The sequence below is a fragment of the Aethina tumida genome, chromosome 5 (assembly GCF_024364675.1).
Source record: "Aethina tumida isolate Nest 87 chromosome 5, icAetTumi1.1, whole genome shotgun sequence".
Classification (NCBI taxonomy): Eukaryota; Metazoa; Arthropoda; class Insecta; order Coleoptera; family Nitidulidae; genus Aethina; species Aethina tumida.
In genome coordinates this window covers 930,148-953,158 of record NC_065439.1, presented here as the reverse complement: position 1 = coordinate 953,158, position 23,011 = coordinate 930,148, and the positions used below count along the sequence as shown (strand labels likewise).

The 23,011-nt window shown below is 29.2% G+C and overlaps 1 protein-coding gene across 2 annotated transcripts in view; it reads right to left on the bottom strand.

The window, feature by feature from the left end:
- LOC109602664 (zinc finger protein 235) overlaps window positions 1-23,011 on the bottom strand; it is a 183,356-nt gene that overhangs the window by 98,748 nt on the left and 61,597 nt on the right. For both annotated transcript variants that reach the window (XM_049967599.1, XM_049967600.1), the window contains exon 2: window positions 514-796. In XM_049967599.1, the coding sequence (XP_049823556.1) occupies window positions 514-796 (283 nt within the window). The remainder of the gene's footprint in view (window positions 1-513; window positions 797-23,011) is intronic.

Genomic DNA, 23,011 nt, shown 5'->3' with positions numbered 1-23,011 from the left:
TGTGACTGGACTTTTTTTGAATTGAAAACAATGTCACAGAAGCAACAGCCTCAAATTCACTCTGCATCGTTTAGATCAGCAAACATAATAATTTTAGGCATTTTAATAAATTAATTGCCAATTTCCAAAATTTGTAAAAGGTCCTCAGGTTTTATTATCAATGATTTTAACGTGTGACAACTTATTGGAAGCTTTGATGTGTGTAACTGGACTTTTGTTGAATTGAGAAAAATGTCTCAGAAGCAATAACTGAATGTGACTACGTTGTGACTATGAGTGTAACCATGAGTGTGACTATGAGTGTGACCATAAGTGAGACCATGAGTGTGACCACGCGTATAACTATGAGTGTGACTATGATTATGACTATGAGTATAACTATGAGTATAACAATGAACATTCAGTATATTTCAGTGCATTTCGGACCAAACAAGATGAGAAGTAAATACAGGTAAGCATCCCTTGGCCCATCCATTTCCACCCTCAAATTGACTTGTCCACCACCTTCCTCACCTTCCAGTATGGAGTCCATAGTCTGTCGATACAGGGACGCCCTCATCCTGACGAAGAACAACTCCTCGGGCCTCTCCGGCAGATAGTAGACGAGCAGCTCCGTGTCGGGCTGTATGGTCTTGACCGCCTCGTAGACGGGCTCGCCCCGCACCTTCGTCGCCACGAAATTGACGGCGGGGTTGAAGGCGGCGGCGACGCGCACGAACCGCACCCAGTTGCAGTGGCGGACGCGTCGCGGCCCGTTGCCCGATATCTCGTCGTAACACCCGAACCTGTGTCTTATCTATAACAAAAAAAAAAAAATGTTAATTAAACGATTATGTCATTGGTTTGAAGCAACAACACACATAAATCATTCGGTGTTGGGTTTTATTTTATTAGTTAATTAGGTTTTTTTTGTGTTTTAATTGGTTAGGTTGGGTAACTTCCTAGGTAACTAATTTGAAATTGCCCCGCTCCTCCCAGATGGTCGGCTCGACCGCATTACACATTCAGTAGCCAAAGGTAATCGATTAAACGATTTGCGAAGCGTTTATTCCGCAAGACCACTTATTACCTTCCGATATAAATTATGATTTCACATAATCATTTTCCAGACTAGTTTTGCTTTGGATTTTTCCGTTGGTAATTAGAAAATGTTAATTAGAAAATTGTTGAAGGACTTAATTATTTTTTGCCGGTCAGATACTTATTTCAATTATGTTTAATTTTCTAAGTCAAGTTAAGAGGCAAAAACAGTCTAAATGCGTTGATAATCCTTAATGATGGTGCATATTCATGGCTAATGGTCTTAAGCTAGTTTTGTGGACTAGCTTGTAAAAAGCATCATTATGGCACGGTCCATGGATGTTTGAAAGTTCTCATGTCTGGGACCACTTAATGAATTGCTTTCTAAGACCACTTCCTCAATTTAGTTTAGTTTCGTTGAGTGTGGAGTATTCTGAGCACGTGGGTCGTGGACCGGGGAATTTGAAAGTAAAATGTGCCATCCAAAGCGAAGATGGCAAAAGGGTAAAAAGTGGCTTATTGTATATACACCTCGGCCAGCCCTATCTGCATCTGAAATCGATGTGAAAAAGTGGTTGGTGGCAAGTGCAAGGCAAAATCAGATCTAAACCAAAAATCACTTATGAATGACAACAGTCCCCGACCAGAATATATACAGTACGTATTGGTAGCCGGCCTTCCTTTGGCGGTACCAGATACAATTTAAATCCACTATTTCATTATTCAGGGCTGAGGGCATTATGCTGTCTCGTAGCATCAGAGTTCGTCCTGTTAGCCAGACCAGCGGTTGATTTATACGATTTCGGTGGTTTGTGCATTGTCTGTGCCCTTGCGCCGGTCCATAATGGCCTTTATTCCCACCGATACACCCGACCGCATCCGACCAGATGGAGTTACTTCTATCGCCGCACCAAAACGGATGATGATACGTCAAAACGCAATTATGACAAGCGCTTCTGTTTCGCCGGAAAACGAGAAAATAGTCTCGCCATCGCCATTGGTTCGTATGCACATATCTTAAGGAGGCTTGTTAGCAGCCACAGATGCGCAGCAGGAAGCTGATCATTTGGCTGAGCAAAAATCGCCGTATAATTGCTCCTGTGCGCGGCCGCAAAAAAATTACAAACCGCTTCTGATTCCGATTATGTCAGTGGAGGAAGCTACGTGCTTATTATCGGAATTGCGTGCCCCTTACTTTGACGGGCGCCCGATTAATCGCCTTAATGGGATTAATTGGCGAACGCTCAGGAGGACGGGGAAGATTTTGCGTTTGAAACGTGCCCCAGGACGTGATTGATGAGAGGCCCTAGTTGCTTTGTTCGGCAATTCGCGGACGGGGCTAACAAACGGCCCGGCGGCAACAATAGGTCTCCTAGCGTATCATTAAAACAGGAATTATTAGAGTTGATCCTGGGTGACATGCCTTTGTTTCGTTTCGTCGTACGGACGCGGCGATATAAGGAGACATCTCGACACCAAGGCCCGATGCGCGGGGACTTTATGCCGGGGCCGCCATTGTCTGTTTTAGCTCGGGACCGCGCGCTAATACATACTCGCATGCGTTTGTGCAGGGCCCGCTTCCCTTTCAACTTTGCCGCCATTGCTTATCTACAATTGCTACTGTTTCTTCATTGCGGTCGCGCTGCTCCTTTTTCAGTCCCCCATCTGCGCACCACCACTTGTTTTACATACTTACGTATGCGATCCAAAGATAAACTATTTGTATACAAATTATGTAGTTATTTCGTCCTCCTCGCCCTCTTCTTCGTCTTCGTCCTCTTCCTCCGCATTGCTCTTTGCTTTTAAATACTTTGATTACTACTTTTTTTGCTTAGGGGATCATGACATTACCACTTATTCCTTTGTGTCCTCCGCCAACTTCTTCTTACATACCCTATCTATCTAATACATCTTCGTTGCCTCCTTTTAAATAATTTAATTAGCATTTTTTTTTCCTGTTCGCTCTTTAACTTATTCCTTTGTGTCTCCTGCCATCATTTTTTTCTTCGTTGCCTTCTTTTGAGTGCTCTGTTTTTGCCATTATTACTTTTTCTATTAACTTTTATTGTTCATCATTGTCTAGTTTCATTTTATGTATGGATCTATCTAATACTTCTTCATTGCTTGCTTTTAAATAAATTAGTAGTATTTTTTTTCTTTCAATTGTGGCAACCATGATTACGAATCAAATCTAACCTCACATTTTGATGTTTCAAATAACATGTCAACAACACCCATAATATGCTTAAATTTAAAATGGCCTCAAAGGTTATAAAAAACATTCAACATTCATGTCAACATTGATATTAATCAATGATTTATACTCATGAGTAACATCTAATGCCACCTAAAACCTGAGTCTTATATTCTTAATTATTTCCTTAATTTCTTACTTTCAGACAATTGAATTCGTATTTTATTTATTGTATTGGACGATTATCATTAAGATTTATTCTTTTCTGTTCTGCGCTGGCTTCTTATATATGCATCTATCAAATACTCATTCATTACTTGCTTACTTGCTTCCTTTTAAGTAAGCTTCCTATTTTTTTCCTTAATTGTGGCAAACATGATTATTGTCTGAGCAAATCTAACCTCACATTTCGACAATTTAAACAACCAACCACCTGTTATTTATTTTCCTCCTAAAATCTCATTTGTATTCACCAAGAATAAGCTAAACACTTTAAAGTTACTTGAAAGTCAGAAAAACTTGATAATAAACTTGCTTACTTTTTTATTTTTAAACAATTGAGTTAGTATTTTATTTACTTAAAGATTATTGCCATTACCACATTTTCCTTTCTATTCTATGTTAGCTTCTTCATAATTATTTATCTGTCTAGTACTCCTTCATTATCTACTTACTTGCTTGCTTTTAAATGAGTTTACCGTTTTATTTATTTAGTTTTTTCCTTAAATATAGCAATCATGATAGTAATTTGAGTAAATCTAACCTCATTTATTTTATGACATTACAGTTTGACATTTTAAAGTACCAACCAACGGTTGTTGTTGATTTTTTTTCTTAAAAATATCTGCAATCTCCACCCAGAATATCTTAAATGCTTTAAAATGATCGAAACAGATAAATAAATTATTATTAAGATAAGTGTAATGAATTAGGTTAAAAAACTTGATCCAAAATTGTGATAAACATCTGATTTGATATTAATCAATGTGAAATTTGGTATACACCTGTGGGTACCACCCACACTCATTCCTTCGTATCTTCTAGCAGTTTCTTGTAAAGCAACTTAAAAAAATTCTATTATTGTCATTATTATTAATTAATGTTAGGTTCTTCTTATGTATCAATCATTCTAACACTTCTTTACTTCTTCTTTAATTGTATTTACATAATTTTATTAGTTTTTTTCTTAAGGATTATTGTCATTACTACTTATTACCATATATTAAGTGTTTAAGTTTTTTTATAAATATATTTTTCTAATACTAACTTGAGGTTTATTGTCATTACTACTTCTTGATATTCTCTTCTCGATTCTTCTTATTTATTTATATAAACTGGCACCAACAGATTTGATTTTCTGTCCTAGTCTAGAATCTTGGTAAATTTTGATAAACAAGTATGGCAACCATGATTATTGTGTGGGCAATTCTAACCTCACATTACTTATGACACCATCTTCGACGTTTTAACTATAAGTTAACTGTTACTAACTAACCTAAAAACTTGCTTATATGAACCCAATGACATTACTACTTCCCCTTAATGTTCCCTTGTTGATTCTTCTTATTTATTTATCTAAATATTTCTGACAGATTCACTTTTGTGTCTTAGTCTAGAATTGCGGTAAATTTTGATGAACATGATTATTGTTTGGATAATTCTAACCTCACATTATTTATGGCACCATCTTCGACTACATGTAAACTGTTACTAACTGAGCTAAAAACTTGTTTATATCAACCCAATGTATACTAAATACTTTTCAATAGTTAAATAAATTACTTCTTGAGATAATTATGCTAAAAAACTTGCTTCAAAAATGCGATGGACGTCAGAATTGATATCAATCAATGTGAATTACGGTATACACCCATACATATTAAAATTTTGCGAGGAATTTAAACGATGACAGTAAATCGAGTAGGACGCTGATAACACCTACTTCAGTCGGTCAATTTCGTTCACTCTCTATTACCATATAGAAAGGACGATGGTCGTTAATGACACATCTTAATTTAGTTCCAAGTTGTTTAATTTTCATAGCACAGGAGTTCAATTAAAAGTGCCACAAACACCTAAGTAAGTAAGAGAGTAAAAAAAGCTCAGTGATTAATGACCGGAGCTTGTTTACTTGAAATTATTATATTCCTATCATACGCCGATCATAATTCAAACCGAGATACACATCTAGAAATTCCGAATGATTAATACATATAATTTGAAATACAAATGCATTTTTAATATAAGTTGCATAAAGAAAAAAGTTAACAGCTCAATAAATAACAGCATCCGCCATTAAAACATAATACTCGCTGATGTTAACGCCATTATATAAATGATTCCATTAATTTATATGTATTGTATCTTTATGTGATATTAATTTATCACTTGATACGACCACGTGCTTGAATGGAAAAAAAATAATGTCGGTAACGGAGGCCGGGATTATAAATTGTAAGTGCGGAATCCTGTTATCATCGTCGTCATGAATATTTCAGCATTAACTGAAAATAAGTCATCCGTTTGCGCCACCGCAGGAAACGATCGAAAACTAATGCTATTCAGGGTAATTATCGGGGCGACGATAAATAATGTTCAAGCTGATTGTTTTGCACATAACTGTCAGCTGAGATTAGAAAACTATTTATGTGTTCAACGGCAGTGATATATGTCCATCATAGTATGGTAGTACTGCTGCCATTATGGTGGAGTACCGAAATTTATAATGTTCAAGCTGATTATTTTGCACATAACTGTCAGCCAAGGTTAGAAAACTATTTATGTGTTCAACAGCAATGATATATGTCCATCATAGTATGGTAGTACTGCTGCCATTATGGTGGAGTACCGAAATTAAAACGTTCAAGCTGATTGTTTTGCACATAACTGCCAGCTAAGGTTAGAAAACTATTTATGTGTTCAACAGCAGTGATATATGTCCATCATAGTATGGTAGTACTGTTGCCATTATGGTGGAGCACCGAAATTAAAATATTCAAGCTGATTGTTTTGCACATAACTGTCAGCTACGGTTAGAAAACTATTTATGTGTTCAACAGCAGTGATATATGCCCATCATAGTATGGTAGTACTGCTGCCATTATGGTGGAGTACCGAAATTAAAACGTTCAAGCTGATTGTTTTGCACATAACTGCCAGCTAAGGTTAGAAAACTATTTATGTGTTCAACAACAGTGATATATGTCCATCATAGTATGGTAGTACTGTTGCCATTATGGTGGAGTACCGAAATTAAAATGTTCAAGCTGGTTGTTTTGCACATAACTGTCAGCCAAAGATATAAATCTATTTATGTGTTCAACAGCAGTAATATATGTCCATCATAGTATGGTAGTACTGCTGCCATTATGGTGGAGTACCGAAATTTATAATGTTCAAGGTGGTTGTTTTGCACATAACTTTGAACCAAGGTTAGAAAACTATTTATGTGTTCAACAGCAGTCATATATGTCCATCATAGTATGGTAGTACTGCTACCATTATGGTGGAGTACCGAAATTAAAATGTTCAAGGTGATTGTTTTGCACATAATTTTGAGCTAAGGTTAGAAAACTATTTATGTGTTCAACAGCAGTGATATATAAACATCATAGTATGGTAGTACTGCTGCCATTATGGTGGAGTACCGAAATTAAAATGTTCAAGGTGATTGTTTTGTACATAACTGTCATCTAAGGTTAGAAAACTATTTATATGTTCAACAGCAGTGATATATGTCCATCATAGTATGGTAGTACTGCTGCCATTATGGTGGAGTACCGAAATTAAAATGTTCAAGCTGATTGTTTTTGTAAATAACCGTCAGCTAAGGTTAGGAAACTACAAATATATGTCCATCATAATATAGTAGTACCGCTGCCATTATGGTGGAGTACCGAAATTAAAATTCCCTTTCACATTGTCGTCCATTTGTCATTAATGAAAAGCAATTATTCACAATTAGCCCGTTTTTTCGGGGCCCCCGTAATGAATAGTAAAAAAGGCTGAAAAAAACCTCCAGATAGCATCTATCTAATAATGACCGTGGCCGGACCGATTTTTTTCCATCGCCCGCTATAATGGAGAAAGGCGATCGAGTAGTCGGGAGTCCGCTACATGATACAGATTCGAGCGCGACTCCATGCAATTAATCTACATTCTTTCACCTGTAATTTACACCTTCTGAGGTCAAGATTGTTTGTAGCCACTACCATCGTACCGTCAGTGGCGTACCCGGAGCCGAGATGTGGAGACGAGGCGCCTCCGTCCTCGCTCCCGGGAGCGAGGCTGTAATAAAAATTAACGAGGCGAAGACAAGATTTATTTCTTAGTGGGCACGTTTGAGATAAACGACAAGGTTTAATAACAAATTGTTGGGCTAGATAAAAATGTTCGTCCACACCACTGTCCCCCCCGATATGAATCGAACAAAAGTAAAACGATATTATTGTATACACGTTATCAGTGCACAAAAGATACGCTTTTATTAATGTTAAATTATATGTTGCGGCGTGAACGCTTCTTATTGTACGTACCAAAACTTGTTTATTGTGCGGCGAAATAAAGGAGGCCTTTGTTAATGCTGAACGGGTTTCAACAAACAATCAAATGGCTTTTTTTCGATACGAAAATCTCGTGGAAATTGCCAAGAGGGTACTTTATGGTATGAAACGGAAATGGTTAATCAACTGTTCATCTTCTTGACTGCGGGCTGAAGACAAATGGTTCAGGTGATGAGATGACTTTTGGTACTATACATTATTATTTGCCTTCTTAAATTTAAGTACGAGAGAAATAATTGAATAGAAGCAGATTATGTAAATTTAAATGTAAATGTGACGCCAAAAATAGAAAAAATACAGATAATATGGTATTATTTGGATAGAAGAATTACAATACAGATGAAAATTCAAATTTAAACACAACTGAGAATTAGTTTTTAGTACAATAAATCCATTTCACTTCCCCAAATTTATTTACAAAATTCAAGTAACAACCAACAAACTTCTTTGGATGAATAAATGAATGAAAAAGTGTAGTATGTATAAAGTTTATGGTTTCAGCAAAAGAAGTACTTCGAAATTGTTTCTTTAAATAAAAGTGGTGTAATGTAGTTAGCTTTTGGTACAATAAAAGTATATCACATAGATTATTATTCACCTCCTCAAATTCAAATACAACTGAAATAATAGAAGCTGAAAAATCCTAGTAACAGGATTAGACTAGTTCCAAAGTTTTTGTTTAGATAAAATAGAGGTAATACAGAACAAATGGCGACTGAAACAATGGATTTATTTGAAATTTCACATAGATGATCGTCATTAACCTCTTCAAATATGAATACAGGAGATCTATTAGAAGTAGAAGAATATAGTTAACAAAATTATTATTTTCCAAATATAAATAAACATAGCATACTATATGTGATGTTCATGGTTTCAGCAAAAGAAGTACTTCGAAATTGTTTCTTTAAATAGAAGTGGTGTAATGTAGTTAGCTTTTGGTACAATAAAAGTATATCACATAGATTATTATTCACCTTCTCAAAATTACATACAACTGAAATGATAGAAGCTGAAAAATCCAAGTAACAGGATTAGACTAGTTCCAAAGTTTTTCTTTAGATAGAATAGAGGTAATACAGAACAAATGGCGACTGAAACAACGGATTTATTTGAAATTTCACATAGATGATCATCATTAACCTCTTCAAATATGAATACAGGAGATCTATTAGAAGTAGAGTAATACAGTTAACAAAATTATTATTTTCCAAATATAAATAAACATAGCATACTATATGTGATGTTTATGGTTTCAGCAAAAGAAGTACTTCGAAATTGTTTCTTTAAATAGAAGTGGTGTAATGCAGTTAGCTTTTGGTACAATAAAAGTATATCACATAGATTATTATTCACCTCCTCAAATTCAAATACAACTAAAATAATAGAAGCTGAAAAATCCTAGTAACAGGATTAGACTAGTTCCAAAGTTTTTGTTTAGATAAAATAGAGGTAATACAGAACAAATGGCGACTGAAACAATGGATTTATTTGAAATTTCACATAGATGATCGTCATTAACCTCTTCAAATATGAATACAGGAGATCTATTAGAAGTAGAGTAATACAGTTAACAAAATTATTATTTTCCAAATATAAATAAACATAGCATACTATATGTGATGTTTATGGTTTCAGCAAAAGAAGTACTTCGAAATTGTTTCTTTAAATAGAAGTGGTGTAATGTAGTTAGCTTTTGGTACAATAAAAGTATATCACATAGATTATTATTCACCTCCTCAAATTTAAATACAACTGAAATGATAGAAGCTGAAAAATCCTAGTAACAGGATTAGACTAGTTCCAAAGTTTTTCTTTAGATAGAATAGAGGTAATACAGAACAAATGGCGACTGAAACAATGGATTTATTTGAAATTTCACATAGATGATCATCATTAACATCCTCAAATATGAATACAAGAGATCTATTAGAAGTAGAGGAATACAGTTAACAAAATTATTATTTTCCAAATATAAATAGGCATAGCATACTATATGTGATGTTCATGGTTTCAGCAAAAGAAGTACTTCGAAATTGTTTCTTTAAATAGAAGTGGTGTAATGTAGTTAGCTTTTGATACAATAAAAGTATATCACATAGATTATTATTCACCTCCTCAAAATTAAATACAACTGAAATAATAGAAGCTGAAAAATCCAAGTAACAGGATTAGACTAGTTCCAAAGTTTTTCTTTAGATAGAATAGAGGTAATACAGAACAAATGGCGACTGAAACAACGGATTTATTTGAAATTTCACATAGATGATCATAATTAACCTCTTCAAATATGAATACAGGAGATCTATTAGAAGTAGAGTAATATAGTTAACAAAATTATTATTTTCCAAATATAAATAGACATAGCATACTATATGTGATGTTCATGGTTTCAGCAAAAGAAGTACTTCGAAATTGTTTCTTTAAATAGAAGTGGTGTAATGTAGTTAGCTTTTGGTACAATAAAAGTATACCACATAGATTATTATTCACCTCCTCAAAATTAAATACAACTGAAATGATAGAAGCTGAAAAATCCTAGTAACAGGATTAGACTAGTTCCAAAGTTTTTCTTTAGATAGAATAGAGGTAATACAGAACAAATGGCGACTGAAACAATGGATTTATTTGAAATTTCACATAGATGATCATCATTAACATCCTCAAATATGAATACAAGAGATCTATTAGAAGTAGAGGAATACAGTTAACAAAATTATTATTTTCCAAATATAAATAGGCATAGCATACTATATGTGATGTTCATGGTTTCAGCAAAAGAAGTACTTCGAAATTGTTTCTTTAAATAGAAGTGGTGTAATGTAGTTAGCTTTTGGTACAATAAAAGTATATCACATAGATTATTATTCACCTCCTCAAAATTAAATACAACTGAAATGATAGAAGCTGAAAAATCATAGTAACAGGATTAGACTATTTCCAAAGTTTTTCTTTAGATAGAATAGAGGTAATACAGAAAAAATGGCGACTGAAACAACGGATTTATTTGAAATTTCACATAGATGATCATCATTAACATCTTCAAATATGAATACAAGAGATCTATTAGAAGTAGAAGAATACAGTTAACAAAATTATTATTTTCCAAATATAAATAAACATAGCATACTATATGTGATGTTTATGGTTTCAGCAAAAGAAGTACTTCGAAATTGTTTCTTTAAATAGAAGTGGTGTAATGTAGTTAGCTTTTGGTACAATAAAAGTATACCACATAGATTATTATTCACCTCCTCAAAATTAAATACAACTGAAATGATAGAAGCTGAAAAATCCTAGTAACAGGATTAGACTAGTTCCAAAGTTTTTCTTTAGATAGAATAGAGGTAATACAGAACAAATGGCGACTGAAACAATGGATTTATTTGAAATTTCACATAGATGATCATCATTAACATCCTCAAATATGAATACAAGAGATCTATTAGAAGTAGAGGAATACAGTTAACAAAATTATTATTTTCCAAATATAAATAGGCATAGCATACTATATGTGATGTTCATGGTTTCAGCAAAAGAAGTACTTCGAAATTGTTTCTTTAAATAGAGGTATATCACATAGATTATTATTCATCTCCTCAAATTTAAATACAACTAAGATGATAGAAACTTAAAAATCCAAGTAATAGCATCAGACTATTTCCAAAGTTATTTCTGTAGATAGAATTGAAATAATACAGGTGAAGAAATGACTACTGAAACAATGGATTTTATAGAGACTCTCACAAATGATTATCAGTCACTCAGTCCTCAAATTTAAATGTAAGAGAGATAATAAAAGTAGAGGAATACAGATGCGGATGTTAAGATGACTTTAGTCCATATTTCAAACAGATTTTTATTCGTCTCCTGTAATTTAAATATAAGTGTTGATGGTAAACATCAATTACCAGTTACTCCAATTCATAATCAATCAAAAAATCCAAATTGAATGATGTTTTTCGTCTGTAATACGGCCCTGTAGTAAAAGGATCGTGATTGAACCGACTAATAATTTATCTAGCACAAGCAGTAGGCAATAAGTTGTTTTATGGCGATCCCAATAATCAAAGAGTTGAACCTTTAAAGAAGCGCACGAGAGAAACACAGGGACTAGACAACTCATTAATATTTACATAAAATTCTAAACGGTATCATTTGCATTTGATGGACGTCCATCCGTTTACGACGTGGAACCTTTCAGTTGCAGATCGGAATAAAAATCGTACCGCCACAAAACGATTATCGGGGTCGTGTTTTGTGTCACGTCATATACATTAATTATTATCGGCGATTACGTTCAAATGGCGGATGCGCTTCGACACTGAAGTCTCCATAAATCAGACAGTTCATTATTGGAAGCTTCTAAAAAATAACTATGTTACCATTAATGTGTGTAGCTGTGACATGTTCATTTACACCACTAATAAGTGTTTAGATTTATCCATTTCAGATCCTTTCTCTTGTTTGTGGACTGTGGATTAAAGTGGAGCACACGTCATTAAATGAGAGTTAACTAAAGTAAGTAAGCTAAAAATGCTCAAAGAGAAGATCAACAGATGGTACAACGGTCTTCTAATTTCTGATTTAATGCCCGATCATGTGCCTTTAGACGTTAACAAGATAATCACCAGTTTTGCTTTTATTTCCAAAGGCAAAAACGGTATTGTCTGTCCAAGAAGAGCTCCGATTCAACTTTGTTATGCACAATTATACGCCGCATAATTGTAATTGGGTTGTTGAACAATGAACGCCATAATTATAATGCTTTATTGATAATTCTATGTTGCAGACAAATTGTGCAACAACACGGGTTACGTAAGGCTTTAATTGAGTGAACAATTAACAGGTGTTTTAGACGTAGTGGAGTAATTAGCAATTTTTTATGGTGGCCTACGTTCAATGGAACTTAATTGGCTGTAAAAATGTCCCTTCTAATCATTTTAAACCAATATTAAAGCCCACTTGTCCCCCGACAATTCACCAAAACGGAACCGTCCTCGTGTGTGCCTAATTACACCTGAAGACCACTCGGAGTGGCGTTCTAAGACCCTAATAACAATCCGTACGAGCCAATCTAGGATAATTCCTCCGGTTCATCGTTTTTTTTTTTTTTCTTTTTTATTATTATGGTACGTTCATTACAATGTAAACTACGTTGGATATGCGTGTAAGAATGGATCGGTAGCCGAGCTGGTGCCGGAGGCGATGAGCGTCCGCTGGACGGAGAAAACGCACGCATCGTCCGAGATCTCCGAAACGTCGCCCCGGGGCGACCGCTGCTGCCGTTCGTTCCTTTCTGCTCTGATATGTGGCCTAGCGGTTTTTGCTCTGTTTTATTTTATAATAATCATCGGTTGTTGGGTGTGGTAGTTCTTCTCGGTCCGCCGTAGCCACAGGGTACCGATGTTTGCTACCTCAGTAGGGAACGGCCAGTGCCGTAACGATGCAAAACTGATATTTATTTATTTCGAGCGTCGTTCTATTTGTTGTTTGTAAATTTTTGTTAAACGTGAAACGAATTAGTAACCAGAAATTGTCAAAATTAAGGTTGTTAAAAGACACAACTTAAAGTATTGTATTTTATTTAATGCTGTAACATCTTAATAAGACACAGAAGTATTCATTAACCAAGAATATTTAAATTTGTGGAAATTGTAACATGATTATACTTCTAAAATATTAATTTAAGTTACTTTTCGAATTTTAAAAACAGCAATATTATACTTTTTTATTTCAGGAAGCTTTATTCTACTGTAATTTTACTTTCTCTAAAACTTTGATGATTTTCGTATTACTAATTGTTGAGAGAAGTTAGAAAATATTAAACACTTTTATTTCAAAATGTTTAACTTTGAAATTTTAATAATTTTAGCTTTATGTAACAACAATTTTGGATTAAATATTGAAATTTGGTTGTAATTTTTAAATTTGTGTAACAATGGAGGAAAAATCTTTAAAATTATTATACTTCTAATAAATTAATTTAAGTTATTTTTCTTATTGTAAAAACAGCTGAAAAAATTTAAACTTTATTATTTCAGGAAGCTTTATTCTACTGTAATTTTACTTTCTCTAAAACTTTGATGATTTTCGTATCACCAATTGTTGAGAGAAGTTATAAAATATTAAATACTTTTATTTCAAAATGTTTAACTTTGAAATTTTAATAATTTTAACTTTATGTAACAAAAATTTTAGAATAAATATTGAAATTTAGTTGTAATTTTTAAATTTGTGTGACAATGGGGGAAAAATCTTTATAATTCTTATACTTCTAATAAATTAATTTAAGTTATTTTTCTTATTTTAAAAACAGCTGAAAAATTTTAAACTTTATTATTTCAGGAAGCTTTATTCTACTGTAATTTTACTTTCTCTAAAACTTTGATGATTTTCGTATCACCAATTGTTGAGAGAAGTTAGAAAATATTAAATACTTTTATTTCAAAATGTTTAACTTTGAAATTTTAATAATTATAACTTTATGTAACAAAAATTTTGGAATAAATATTAAAATTTAGTTGTAATTTTTAAATTTGTGTAACAATGGAGGAAAAATCTTTAAAATTATTATACTTCTAATAAATTAATTTAAGTTATTTTTCTTATTTTAAAAACAGCTGAAAAATTTTAAACTTTATTATTTCAGGAAGCTTTATTCTACTGTAATTTTACTTTCTCTAAAACTTTGATGATTTTCGTATCACCAATTGTTGAGAGAAGTTAGAAAATATTAAACACTTTTATTTCAAAATGTTTAACTTTGAAATTTTAATAATTTTAACTTTATGTAACAAAAATTTTGGAATAAAAATTAAAATTTAGTTGTAATTTTTAAATTTGTGTAACAATGGGGGAAAAATCTTTATAATTCTTATACTTCTAATAAATTAATTTAAGTTATTTTTCTTATTTTAAAAACAGCTGAAAAATTTTAAACTTTATTATTTCAGGAAGCTTTATTCTACTGTAATTTTACTTTCTCTAAAACTTTGATGATTTTCGTATCACCAATTGTTGAGAGAAGTTATAAAATATTAAATACTTTTATTTCAAAATGTTTACCTTTGAAATTCTAATAATTTTAACTTTATGTAACAAAAATGTTTGAATAAATATTGAAATTTAGTTGTAAATTTTAAAAAATTTTTAAAATTATTATACTTCTAATAAATTTATTTAAGTTATTTTTCTTATTTTAAAAACAGCTGAAAAATTTTAAACTTTATTATTTCAGGAAGCTTTATTCTACTGTAATTTTACTTTCTCTAAAACTTTGATGATTTTCGTATCACCAATTGTTGAGAGAAGTTATAAAATATTAAATACTTTTATTTCAAAATGTTTAACTTTGAAATTCTAATAATTTTAACTTTATGTAACAAAAATATTTGAATAAATATTGAAATTTAGTTGTAAATTTTAAAAAATTTTTAAAATTATTATACTTCTAATAAATTTATTTAAGTTATTTTTCTTATTTTAAAAACAGCTGAAAAATTTTAAACTTTATTATTTCAGGAAGCTTTATTCTACTGTAATTTTACTTTCTCTAAAACTTTGATGATTTTCGTATCACTAATTTTTGAGAGAAGTTAGAAAATATTAAATACTTTTATTTCAAAATGTTTAACTTTGAAATTTTAATAATTTTAACTTTATGTAACAAAAATTTTGGAATAAATATTGAAATTTAATTGTAATTTTTAAATTTGTGTGACAATGGGGGAGAAATCTTTAAAATTATTAGACTTCTAATAAATTAATTTAAGTTATTTTTCTTATTTTAAAAACAGCTGAAAAATTTTAAACTTTATTATTTCAGGAAGCTTTATTCTACTGTAATTTTACTTTCTCTAAAACTTTGATGATTTTCGTATCACCAATTGTTGAGAGAAGTTAGAAAATATTAAACACTTTTATTTCAAAATGTTTAACTTTGAAATTTTAATAATTTTAACTTTATGTAACAAAAATTTTGGAATAAAAATTAAAATTTAGTTGTAATTTTTAAATTTGTGTAACAATGGGGGAAAAATCTTTATAATTCTTATACTTCTAATAAATTAATTTAAGTTATTTTTCTTATTTTAAAAACAGCTGAAAAATTTTAAACTTTATTATTTCAGGAAGCTTTATTCTACTGTAATTTTACTTTCTCTAAAACTTTGATGATTTTCGTATCACCAATTGTTGAGAGAAGTTATAAAATATTAAATACTTTTATTTCAAAATGTTTAACTTTGAAATTCTAATAATTTTAACTTTATGTAACAAAAATATTTGAATAAATATTGAAATTTAGTTGTAAATTTTAAAAAATTTTTAAAATTATTATACTTCTAATAAATTTATTTAAGTTATTTTTCTTATTTTAAAAACAGCTGAAAAATTTTAAACTTTATTATTTCAGGAAGCTTTATTCTACTGTAATTTTACTTTCTCTAAAACTTTGATGATTTTCGTATCACTAATTGTTGAGAGAAGTTAGAAAATATTAAATACTTTTATTTCAAAATGTTTAACTTTGAAATTTTAATAATTTTAACTTTATGTAACAAAAATTTTAGAATAAATATAGAAATTTAATTGTAATTTTTAAATTTGTGTGACAATGGGGGAGAAATCTTTAAAATTATTAGACTTCTAATAAATTAATTTAAGTTAGTTTTTTTTATTTTAAAAACAGCTGAAAAATTTTAAACTTTATTATTTCAGGAAGCTTTATTCTACTGTAATTTTACTTTCTCTAAAACTTTGATGATTTTCGTATTACCAATTGTTGAGAGAAGTTATAAAATATTAAATACTTTTATTTCAAAATGTTTAACTTTGAAATTCTAATAATTTTAACTTTATGTAACAAAAATGTTTGAATAAATATTGAAATTTAGTTGTAAATTTTAAAAAATTTTTAAAATTATTATACTTCTAATAAATTTATTTAAGTTATTTTTCTTATTTTAAAAACAGCTGAAAAATTTTAAACTTTATTATTTCAGGAAGTTTTATTCTACTGTAATTTTACTTTCTCTAAAACTTTGATGATTTTCGTATCACCAATTGTTGAGAGAAGTTATAAAATATTAAATACTTTTATTTCAAAATGTTTAACTTTGAAATTCTAATAATTTTAACTTTATGTAACAAAAATATTTGAATAAATATTGAAATTTAGTTGTAAATTTTAAAAAATTTTTAAAATTATTATACTTCTAATAAATTTATTTAAGTTATTTTTCTTATTTTAAAAACAGCTGAAAAATTTTAAACTTTATTATTTCAGGAAGCTTTATTCTACTGTAATTTTACTTTCTCTAAAACTTTGATGATTTTCGTATCACTAATTGTTGAGAGAAGTTAGAAAATATTAAATACTTTTATTTCAAAATGTTTAACTTTGAAATTTTAATAATTTTAACTTTATGTAACAAAAATTTTAGAATAAATATAGAAATTTAATTGTAATTTTTAAATTTGTGTGACAATGGGGGAGAAATCTTTAAAATTATTAGACTTCTAATAAATTAATTTAAGTTAGTTTTTTTTATTTTAAAAACAGCTGAAAAATTTTAAACTTTATTATTTCAGGAAGCTTTATTCTACTGTAATTTTACTTTCTCTAAAACTTTGATGATTTTCGTATTACCAATTGTTGAGAGAAGTTATAAAATATTAAATACTTTTATTTCAAAATGTTTAACTTTGAAATTCTAATAATTTTAACTTTATGTAACAAAAATGTTTGAATAAATATTGAAATTTAGTTGTAAATTTTAAAAAATTTTTAAAATTATTATACTTCTAATAAATTTATTTAAGTTATTTTTCTTATTTTAAAAACAGCTGAAAAATTTTAAACTTTATTATTTCAGGAAGTTTTATTCTACTGTAATTTTACTTTCTCTAAAACTTTGATGATTTTCGTATCACCAATTGTTGAGAGAAGTTATAAAATATTAAATACTTTTATTTCAAAAAGTTTAACTTTGAAATTTTAATAATTTTAACTTTATGTAACAAAAATTTTAGAATAAATATAGAAATTTATTTGTAATTTTTAAATTTGTGTAACAATGGGGGAAAAATCTTTAAAATTATTGTACTTCTAATAAATTAATTTAAGTTATAAATTAATTTAAGTTATTTTTCTTATTGTAAAAACAGCTGAAAAATTTTAAACTTTATTATTTCAGGAAGCTTTATTCTACTGTAATTTTACTTTCTCTAAAACTTTGATGATTTTCGTATCACTAATTGTTGAGAGAAGTTAGAAAATATTAAACACTTTTATTTCAAAATGTTTAACTTTAAAATTTTAATAATTTTAACTTTTTGTAACAACAATTTTGGAATAAATATTGAAATTTAGTTGTAATTTTTAAATTTGTGTGACAATGAGGGGAAAATCTTTAAAATTAATATACTTCTAATAAATTAATTTAAGTTATTTTTCTTATTTTAAAAACAAAATTTTAAACTTTATTATTTCAGGAAGCTTCATTTTACTGTAATTTTACTTTCTCTGAAACCTTGATGACTTTCTTCTGACTAATTATTCAAATAAGTCAAAGGATATTAAATACTTTTATTTCAAAAACTTTGAAAATTGAATATTTTTTAACTTTACATAACCAAAATATAAGAATAAATATTGAAATTTAATTGTAATTTTTAAAGTTGTGAGACAAAATTATAAAATGAAATTACAAAATTCAGATGTTTTGTACACACACAACGTAAATATTGTATTTTATTTAATGCTGTAACATTTAAATGAAACAAAGATTTATAAAATTATCATAGTTGACATTGTTCCAACTACTGACAGTAATAATTACGTATTTTTTAATAAAATTATCCGCATTTCAATTATAAAATTGTCACATTTTAAACAAGCAAGCACTTTAATTATTAATAAGTAACACCACGTTGATTTATTGCCGTAACATTTTAAGAAAACAAAGAATAATTTATCGACCAACATTACACTACATTGTGCTCGAGTCAACAGATTAAATTTAAATGGCAACTCTAATTGTTGTAAAAAATCATTTTACATTCAGAGCACATGCGAGTTCTTGACATTAATAATAGTTTATCGTTATGAATAAACACTTCATGGAAATATACCTTTTGCAATTATTAAATATTGTGTTGCGGAAAATTTAATTAATTCCATATCGGTTTTCACCGTTCACGTACGTGTACTTCCATAATAAATATCGATGAAATTTATTGCCTCGGCGAGTATCACTGTTTTTATGACCCGTTGACAATATTATTATTGATTGTGATTCAGTCGATCAACAAAAAAAAAAAAAATCACAATCATACATCTGCCGTTGCTTATGTTCATGTTGACGTGCTAATCAAATTACTCGTATTTTACGGACGTTAACTCAAACAAATTAAGTGACAGCAATAGATATTAACATGTACGAAAGTGTAGAGTAGATCACACCTGTAAGCTTGTTTCAATTAATGACCGTAATCTGCGTTCACGGCCAGTTTGTGCCCACCCCAATGGGTGCACGGCCAACTGACCATGTCCCATCGTACGGCAAGCCGACCGTAAAAATTGTTTAAACAAACTGCCGGTAACCGTCAGTGACGATCGTTTCTTCTGCACACAATCAAAAATTGTGAAACGCTCCGCTTGCTTTGGATGCTGAAAAAGTTAATTGATGGCACTGAAACTGGAGCAGTTCTCGGTAGTAAAGTTTTACTGTTACGTTTTTAATTATAAACTTGCTAAGTGCATTAAAGTTTCAATTTAATTTAAAAAAAATATCAATATTTCAATATTTGTTCCAATATTTTTGTTATATAAAGTTGAAATAACAGTATTTAATATTTACTAACTTCTCTCAACAATTAGTGATACGAAAATCATCAAAGTTTTATAGAAAGTGAAATTACAGTAGAATAGAGCTTCCTGAAATAATAAAGTTTAAAATTTTTCAGCTGTTTTTTAAATAAGAAAAATAACTTAAATTAATTTATTAGAAGTATAATAATTTTAAAGATTTTTCCTCCATTGTCACACAAATTTAAAAATTACAACTAAATTTCAATATTTATTCAATAATATTTGTCACATAAAGTTAAAATTATTAAAATTTCAAAGTTAAACATTTTGAAATAAAAGTATTTAATATTTTCGAACTTCTCTAAACAATTAGTGATACGAAAATCATTAAAGTTTTAGAGAAAGTAAAATTACAGTAGAATAAAGCTTCCTGAAATAATAACGTTTACAATTTTTCAGCTGTTTTTAAAATAAGAAAAATAACTTAAATTAATTTATTAGAAGTATAATAATTTTAAAGATTTTTCCCCCATTGTCACACAAATTAAAAAATTATAACTAAATTTCAATATTTATTCCAAAATTTTTGATACATAAAGTTAAAATTATTAAAATTTCAATGTTAAACATTTTGAAATAAAAGTATTTAATATTTTCGAACTTCTCTCAACAATTAGTGATACGAAAATCATCAAAGTTTTAGAGAAAGTAAAATTACAGTAGAATAGAGCTTCCTGAAATAATAAAGTTTAAAATTTTTCAGCTGTTTTTTAAATAAGAAAAATAACTTAAATTAATTTATTAGAAGTATAATAATTTAAAATTTTTTTCCCCATTGTCATACAAATTTAAAAATTACAATTAAATTTCAATATTTATTCTAAAATTTTTGTTACATAAAGTTAAAAATATTAAAATTTCAAAGTTAAACATTTTGAAATAAAAGTATTTAATATTTTCTAACTTCTCTCAACAATTAGTGATACGAAAATCATCAAAGTTTTAGAGAAAGTACAATTACAGTAGAATAGAGCTTCCTGAAATAATAAAGTTTAAAATTTTTCAGCTGTTTTTAAAATAAGAAAAATAACTTAAATTAATTTATTAGAAGTATAATAATTTAAAATTTTTTTCCCCATTGTCATACAAATTTAAAAATTACAATTAAATTTCAATATTTATTCTAAAATTTTTGTTACATAAAGTTAAAAATATTAAAATTTCAAAGTTAAACATTTTGAAATAAAAGTATTTAATATTTTCGAACTTCTCTCAACAATTAGTGATACGAAAATCATCAAAGTTTTAGAGAAAGTAAAATTACAGTAGAATAGAGCTTCCTGAAATAATAAAGTTTAAAATTTTTCAGCTGTTTTTTAAATAAGAAAAATAACTTAAATTAATTTATTAGAAGTATAATAATTTAAAATTTTTTTCCCCATTGTCATACAAATTTAAAAATTACAATTAAATTTCAATATTTATTCTAAAATTTTTGTTACATAAAGTTAAAAATATTAAAATTTCAAAGTTAAACATTTTGAAATAAAAGTATTTAATATTTTCTAACTTCTCTCAACAATTAGTGATACGAAAATCATCAAAGTTTTAGAGAAAGTAAAATTACAGAAGAATAGAGCTTCCTGAAATAATAAAGTTTAAAATTTTTCAGCTGTTTTTAAAATAAGAAAAATAACTTAAATTAATTTATTAGAAGTATAATAATTTTAAAGATTTTTCCCCCATTGTCTCACAAATTTAAAAATTACAATTAAATTTCAATATTTATTCCAAAATTTTTGTTATATAAAGTTAAAATTGTTAAAATTTCAAAGTTAAACATTTTGAAATAAAAGTATTTAATATTTTCTAACTTCTCTCAACAATTAGTGATACGAAAATCATCAAAGTTTTAGAGAAAGTACAATTACAGTAGAATAGAGCTTCCTGAAATAATAAAGTTTAAAATTTTTCAGCTGTTTTTAAAATAAGAAAAATAACTTAAATTAATCTATTAGAAGTACAATAATTTTAAAGATTTTTCCCCCATTGTCTCACAAATTTAAAAATTACAATTAAATTTCAATATTTATTCCAAAATTTTTGTTACATAAAGTTAAAAATATTAAAATTTCAAAGTTAAACATTTTGAAATAAAAGTATTTAATATTTTCTAACTTCTCTCAACAATTAGTGATACGAAAATCATCAAAGTTTTAGAGAAAGTAAAATTACAGTAGAATAAAGCTTCCTGAAATAATAAAGTTTAAAATTTTTCAGCTGTTTTTAAACATCTCTAAACATTTAGTAATATGAAAGTGATCAAAGTTTCAGGGAAAGTAAAAGTGGAGTAGAATAAAGCTTTCTACAGAAAGTTGTTCTTTAAATAAAAATAAATAATAAAGAAGCTTAGTGCGAAAGCTTTTCTAGGACTTAAAAGCTTCGTGTATAAATCGTGCCGAACACGCGTTCAGTAAATCGTCACATTAACCCAAAGAAGAAAACAACATTCGTCCAAATAACCATAATCACACACGCCATTTTTTCATCTAATTGCTCCCATAGCAGGTCTAACCCCCGAATCTTCGTCGCTCATTAACAGAAGAACATGGACGTTTTAATGATTAATAATAACCGTGCCAGGTTTTAATGGGTCGTTATTATTTGCAAGTTATGCAGTTGCAGAAAATTACATTTCCTCCTATTAGGGCGAACGATTTGCATATTTTATGTTCTGTAATGATACATTTTATTTAACAGCACACAAAAAAAAAAAAAATGGATGCCGAGCGTGTTTCTACAATTGTAAAATCTGGCTCGAAATTGTCGTGCGTAATTAGTTTTAGCTAATGCACAACACGTGTGCATCCGCCCAATAAAACGATTTTCATAGGTATCCTGCAACAAAACGCGGCGATTTCCTGCTAATATCGAAACTGTTCAGGCCTCGAGAACGGTTCAGGAGATAAAACTGTCGTTCCTAGAACAATTTCTAATCTGATGGTTAAATCTAAACGTGCATTTCATTATTTCATCAAGATAAAATCAACGGCAATTAGTTTAAATGCCTTCAAACTCGACACCAGCAAATTACGGCTAGTTTTCATTTTTATTCCATTTATTTTTAAACCTAGACCGTAATTTTCAGGCGAATTTATGGCACGGCCATCCATTTTTTTCTACGCAGCACAAAATTATTATGTGGTATATTTACCCGCATTATTGCAAATTCAGATGCCACCGCAGATAAAATCTTTTAACGACTTTGGCAACTGTATAAGATGATAATGGAAATATATTAAAACCATGTGAGATATACGATTAAGTTATTCACTTCACAGTTATGTGTGCCTTAAAACTTTCTACCTCCGGATAATTCGAAATAAATATCAATTGCGGGCGTAAAAATGTGTTTAGAAA